At 44.2% G+C, this 6,000-nt stretch overlaps 1 protein-coding gene across 1 annotated transcript in view; it reads right to left on the reverse strand.

Moving 5' to 3' along the window:
- The window catches only part of c2cd3 (C2 domain containing 3 centriole elongation regulator), a 112,948-nt gene extending 107,676 nt beyond the window's left edge, over positions 1–5,272 (reverse strand). Inside the window, exons 1-2 of the mRNA XM_078222361.1 lie at positions 5,055–5,272; positions 316–585 (exon numbers count right to left, since the gene is read on the reverse strand). Of these exons, the coding sequence (XP_078078487.1) occupies positions 316–585; positions 5,055–5,103 (319 nt within the window). The 5' untranslated portion in view covers positions 5,104–5,272. The remainder of the gene's footprint in view (positions 1–315; positions 586–5,054) is intronic.
- Positions 5,273–6,000: the final 728 nt, after the last annotated feature.

A 6,000-nucleotide genomic window follows, 5' to 3' on the forward strand; every position in this document is an offset into this window, starting at 1 on the left:
TATCTTTCAATCCTTCTACCTCCCAGAAATTCATTGTTATTTTGAACACTATATTGTCTGCCTCAATTACTTTATTTCACAACTTAGGTATCCTTTGGCTGAAAAGACCTGTTTGACTTCCTTCCTAATTCCTAACAACACTTGGCATTTAAATACAAGTGAAGATACAATTCAATCTGGTACATAACTCAATTTTGTTTGTTCTTTAAGCATTTGACTGCTAACACAGATCTTGATCTCATTAGTGTTTGTCCTGCAGAGCACTGACTACTGTAATGAAATCCCCTTATCCAAGGAAGTATAGATGCAACCAACCTGTGAGGTACGAAGTGAACTGTTTTGGTCCACAGCGAACAGCATATCGTGCAGTTGTTTTCACAGACTTTTGTTCAGCATGTGAAGAATCTCTAGGGCGAAACAGAGTGCCATTGGAGGTTTCACCCCACCAGCGCAATCTAACAAGAGGGGAGGCTGGAGGTCTGGAAACAATCCACAAGATTTTACTGACTGTTATCCTTAGAAAACATTGAACTTGGCCTTCAACAAGTGGCGGCAGACTAGTAGATGGCAAGACGTCACTAATCCCTGTAACATGAATTTAACAAAATTAAAATTACAATGACTTTAAGGACCATGATCATTAAATAATTAATGGTGTTAGCACTTGGGATTCTAAACATTATATGTGTGCTGAATATTCAACATAAGCAAATTCTCCCTACAAAAAATAACCAGTGATACAAGAACAATTTTACCTTTCCAAACTTGAATTTTGGCAATTGAATAGGGTTTTATGTTAAATATCTCACAGTACGGACACTGGCAGGCATTTGAGGAGCGGAATTAAAAGTTTTGCACAAAATTAAAACATATTGGTACATCAATATTGGTTTAAATGCTCAAGGAATGCTCAAGTCCCCAAGGAAGGAGTATTTTTCCATTAGGCTGCTCATCAATTTGAGGCCTGCATTAATACTAACCAAGAATCAACAAGTTCTTGAAACTTAATTGAAATAAAATTTAAAGCTTTCTCAGAATAGGGTAAGAAAAACAATGTGCTTCTCATCAATGGGACAATAACACTGGACTACGATACCAGCAATTACATAGACTGGTGAAATGGGCAGATTTGATTTGTCACATATATTGGGGTACAGTGAAAAGTATCATTACTTGCGCACTCTACAGACAAGGCATACTGATCATAGAGTACATGGGGAGAAGGAAAAGATAGGGTGCAGATGTAGTGATGCAGTGACAGGTAGGGTGAAGAGAAAGATCAGCTTAATATAGGACAGGACCATTCAAAAGTCTGATGACAGCAGGGAATAAGCTTCTCGAGTCGGTAAGTGTTCTCAGACTTCTGTATCATTTTCCCGATGGAAGAAGGTGGAAGAGAGTATGTCCGTGGTGTGTGGGATCCTTGATTATGCTGGCTGCTTTCCCAAGGCAGCGGGAAGTGTAGACGGGGTCAATGGATGGGAGGCTGGTTTGCATGATGGGCTGGGCTACGTTTACAGCCCTTTGTAGTTTCTTGCGGTTTTGATCAGAGCAGGAGCCATACCAAGCTGTGATACATTCGGATAGGATGCTTTCTATGGTGCATCTGAAAAATTGTTAAGAGTTGTAGTGAACATGCCGAATTTCCTTAGCCTTTCGAGAAAGTAGAGACGTTAGTGGGCTTTCTTGGAGTTTGAGCATAATTTAGCCACGCAGTAATAAATATACAAGGAGTATGGAAAGGGGCTGGGGACACGGCCTTGCGCGGTATCGGCATTGAGGATAAGCATGGAAGAGGTGTTCCTACCTATCCTGACTGAATGGGGTCTATGGGTTAGGAAGTCGAGCACCCAGTCGCAGAAGGAGGAGCAGAACCCTAGGCCACGGAGTTTGGAGATGAGTTTTGTTGGAATTATGGTGTTGAAGGCTGAGCTGTCGTCAATAAATAGGCTCTGACAAAGGGTCATCTAGACTCGAAACGTTGGTTCTATTCTCTCTCCACAGATGCTGTCAGACCTGCTGAGATTTTCCAGCATTTTTCTGTTTTTGTTTCAGATTCCAGCATCCACAGTATTTTGCGTGTATCAATAAATGGGAGTCTAACATAAAAGTGTCCTTGTTATCCAGATGTTCCAGGATTGAGTGTCTGACCAGGGAGATAGCATCAGTTGTGGACCTGTTGTGGCAATAGGCGAACTGTAGTGGATCCAGGCAATCTGGTAAACTGGAGTTGATGTGTGCCCTGACTAACCTTTTGAAGCACTTCACAATAATGGATGTCAGAGCCACCAGCTGGTAGTCATTAAGGCACGCTGCCTGGCTTTTCTTTGGTGCAGGGATGATGGTCATCTTCTTGAAGCAGGTAGGAACCTCAGATCGGAGCAAGGAGAGGTTAAAGATGTCTGTGAATACCTCCGCCAGCCGATCTGCGCAGGATCTAAGTGCTAGTCTGGGAACCCCATCCGGGCCAGTTGCTTTCCGTGGGTTAACGTCTGCAATGGCAACCTCGGATACTGGTTCAACTGGGGCTGTTGGGCGGATGACGTCCTCTTGCTGACCTCTTGCTCAAAACGAGCATAGAATGCGTTGAGTTCATTGGGGAGGGGTGCATTGTTGCTGGCGATTCTACTTGTCTTCACCTTGTAGCCTGTTACGTTATGTAGATCTTGCCACAATCGAGGGGTGTTCGTGTGGCTAGCCTGAGACTCTAGCTTGGTCTGGTATTGTCTCTAGGCATCTCTGATGTTCTCTGTAGACCATATCTGGATTTCTTGTATAGGTTAGGGTAATCCGATTTGAATGCCTCACACCTGGACTTCGGTAGGCAGTGGATGTTCCTATTCATCCATGGTTTCCAGATGGAAACACTCGGATTAGCGTCTTTGACACATAGTCTTCTACACACTTACTAATGAAATCTGTTAGCGTAGTGGCGTACTCATTTTGGCTGGTCGATGTGTTCTTGATTATCGACCAGTCCACTGACTCGAAGCAATCCCATAGGATATCACCCATTGCTTCAGACCAACATTGCATGCCTTTCTTTATCGGATTGTCCTGCTTCAGTTTTTGCTTGTAAGCCAGGAACAGGAACACAGCCTTGTGGTCTAATTTGCCAAATTGAGGACGGGGGACTGAGCATGTTTGATGTTAGTGTAGCAGTGGTCAAGCGGGACAGGAGACATGTTGATGGTTGATACGGGGCCAATAAAATTCAAAGCAAAAATGTGAGGAGTTTTTAAAATGTGTGACAATATATGCTAAATGGTACAAATTTAAAGAGGGTACATGTGCAGAGAGGCCTGAAATGTTTGCATAATATTTTGACGATGACAACATAAGCTAACAAGACAGTTTAAAAAAGTAGGTATAATATTGGGTTTTGTAAACAGAAACACAGAATACAAATACCATGAAGCTATGTTAAACCTATATAAAACTATAGTTTGGACTCAGCTACAGTATCATGCCTAATTCCAGACACCATATTTCAGGATGGAAGTGAAGGCTTTGGAAAGCCTACAGAAGAAACTTATTAAAATAGCTTCATGGAAGAGGGATTACAATGACATGGACAGACTAGAAAGCAAGGGCTGTTCTCCTTCGAGCACAAGAGGCTAAAAGGAAGTTTGATGGAGGTGTTTAAAATCATGAAGGTTTAGATACAGTCACCAAAGAGAAACAGTTTCCCATTGCTGAAGGGTTTATATACGATTGGCAAATTAACCAGAAATGACAACGATTAGGATCGTAAGTCTTTGAAGGCAGTCAAATAGATGCAAAGCAATTTCGCAGCTGGGCTACGTTCATCATGATCTGGCCGGTTCTATTGGAGCCTAAACTTGCAAACCAAAACTGATTAACCAAGGTTTCAAAGGATAGACCTTCTCAGGCCAGAATCAGGAGTGACTTCTGAATGTTTTCAAGTTCTGCAATTCAAGATTCCAATCGTGCTCAATAATCCTAGAATTCCCTCCCTAACAGCACTGTGGATGTACCTGCGCCACATGGACTGCAACAATCGAAGAGGGCAACTCACCACCACCTTTGTAAGGGCAATTAGGGATGGACAATAAATGCTGGCCTGACCAGTAGCACCATTAAATGAACAAAAAGAGGGAGAAGGAATTAATGTTTCAAGTCCAACAGTACTGACAGTAAAACGAAGGAGATAGTCATCTACTTCAGGAGGCGTAGTGGAGGACATGCCCTTGTCTACATCAACAGGGATGAAGTGGAAATGGTCGAGAGCTTCATGTTTCTAGGTGTTCAGATCACCAACAACCTGTCCAGGTCCCTCCACGCCGACGTTATAGTTAAAAAAGCCCACCAACACCTCTACTCTCTCAGGAGGCTAAGCAAATTTGGCATGTCCGCTACGACTTTCACCAACCTTTACGGATGCACCATAGAAAGCATCCTTTTTGGTATGGCTCCTACTCTGACCAAGACTGCAAGATACTAAAAGGGTTAAGAACGAAGCCCAGTCCAACATGCAAACCAGCCTCCTATCCATTGACTCCGTCTACACTTCCCACTGCCTCAGAAAAGCAGCCAGTGCAATCAAGGACCCCACGCACCCCGAAAATTCTTTCTTCCACCCTCTCCCGTTGGGAAAAAGATACAAAATCTGGGGTCATGCACCAACGGACTCAAGAACAGCTTCTTCCCTGCTGCCATCAGAGTTTTGAATGGACTTACCCTATATTAAGTTGATCTTTCTCTGCCACCCTCCCCCCCCCAGCTCTGACTGTGACACTATATTCTGCACCCGCTCTTTTCCTTCTCCCCTATGTACTCTATGAATGGTATGCTTTGTCTGTATAGCGCGCAAGAAACAATATTTTTCACTGTGTACTAGTACATGTGACAACAATAAATCAAAATAAAAAACATGACTCCTTCGGAACTTCGTGATTCAGCACTGTTTTTATTTCTTACATTTCATTTCTTTTGGCAGCAGCCACTGATACCCAGTTACTATTTACAAGGCGGCCTAAAGAAGCAGCGTCCAAATGACAACATTTAAACTATAAGGGACGACGCGCTCTTACTTTTGTTTTTCTTTCCGAGTTTCACCGCTTTGGGTTTTTTAGTTTTCATTGTTTCCCGGCCCCTGTCCGGCACATGACGGTATTTGGAGTAATCTGGACCCCGCTTTGGTTAGTCCTCCAGCGGTAAACCGTATCCGCCGTTCAATCCCGCTCCTCGACCCAGCGCCGGCGGCAGCGACACGACCTGCGCAGCACTCTGGGATACTGGAGGACCAACAGCCAAGGCTGACTGATCAGTCTCTTTGTTTACAAAGCCCGCTCCCCCAGCAACAGACTCGGCTTTCAAACCCGCCGCCAGTCAGAGGCCACATGGGATGGCGGAGGACCGGAGTCGCGCTGCACTATGGGATAGCGGAGGACCAGAATCGCGCCGCACTATGGGATAGCGGATGGTCAGAGTCGTTGAATCGTCCGATGGCAGAGCAGCAGCATTGAATGTCTGTTGGCGATTGCTGTGTTTTCTCTCTGACGAACATAATATTTTGGAAAACTAATGTCATCATCGGGAAGGGAAGGTTGCGAATTTGAAATAAAACCCGTAAATGTTCAATCGGTCAATAGTCTGAACGAGGAAGGGTTAATCATAGAATCCCTACAGTGCAGAAGGAGGCCATTCGTCCCATCGAGTCTGCACGAGCACAATCCCACCCAGGTCCTATTCCTGGAACCCCACATATTTAACCTGCTAATCCCCCTGACACTAGGGTCAAATTAGCATAGCCAATCAACCAATCCCGCACATCTTTGGACTGTGGGAGGAAACCGGAGCACCCGGAGGAAACCCACGCAGACGCGGGGAGAACGTGCAGGCTCCGCAAAGACAGGTTAATGTTCAAGGTTGGAGACCTTCATCAGACCAGGTTGTCTTTTTGTCGAGAGACTATTAATTTATATATTCCATTCATTTTTTTCATTAACCTTGTACTTTTCCACGTTAAATATGCCA

Source organism: Mustelus asterias, chromosome 10 (assembly GCF_964213995.1).
Source record: "Mustelus asterias chromosome 10, sMusAst1.hap1.1, whole genome shotgun sequence".
Lineage (NCBI taxonomy): Eukaryota > Metazoa > Chordata > Chondrichthyes > Carcharhiniformes > Triakidae > Mustelus > Mustelus asterias.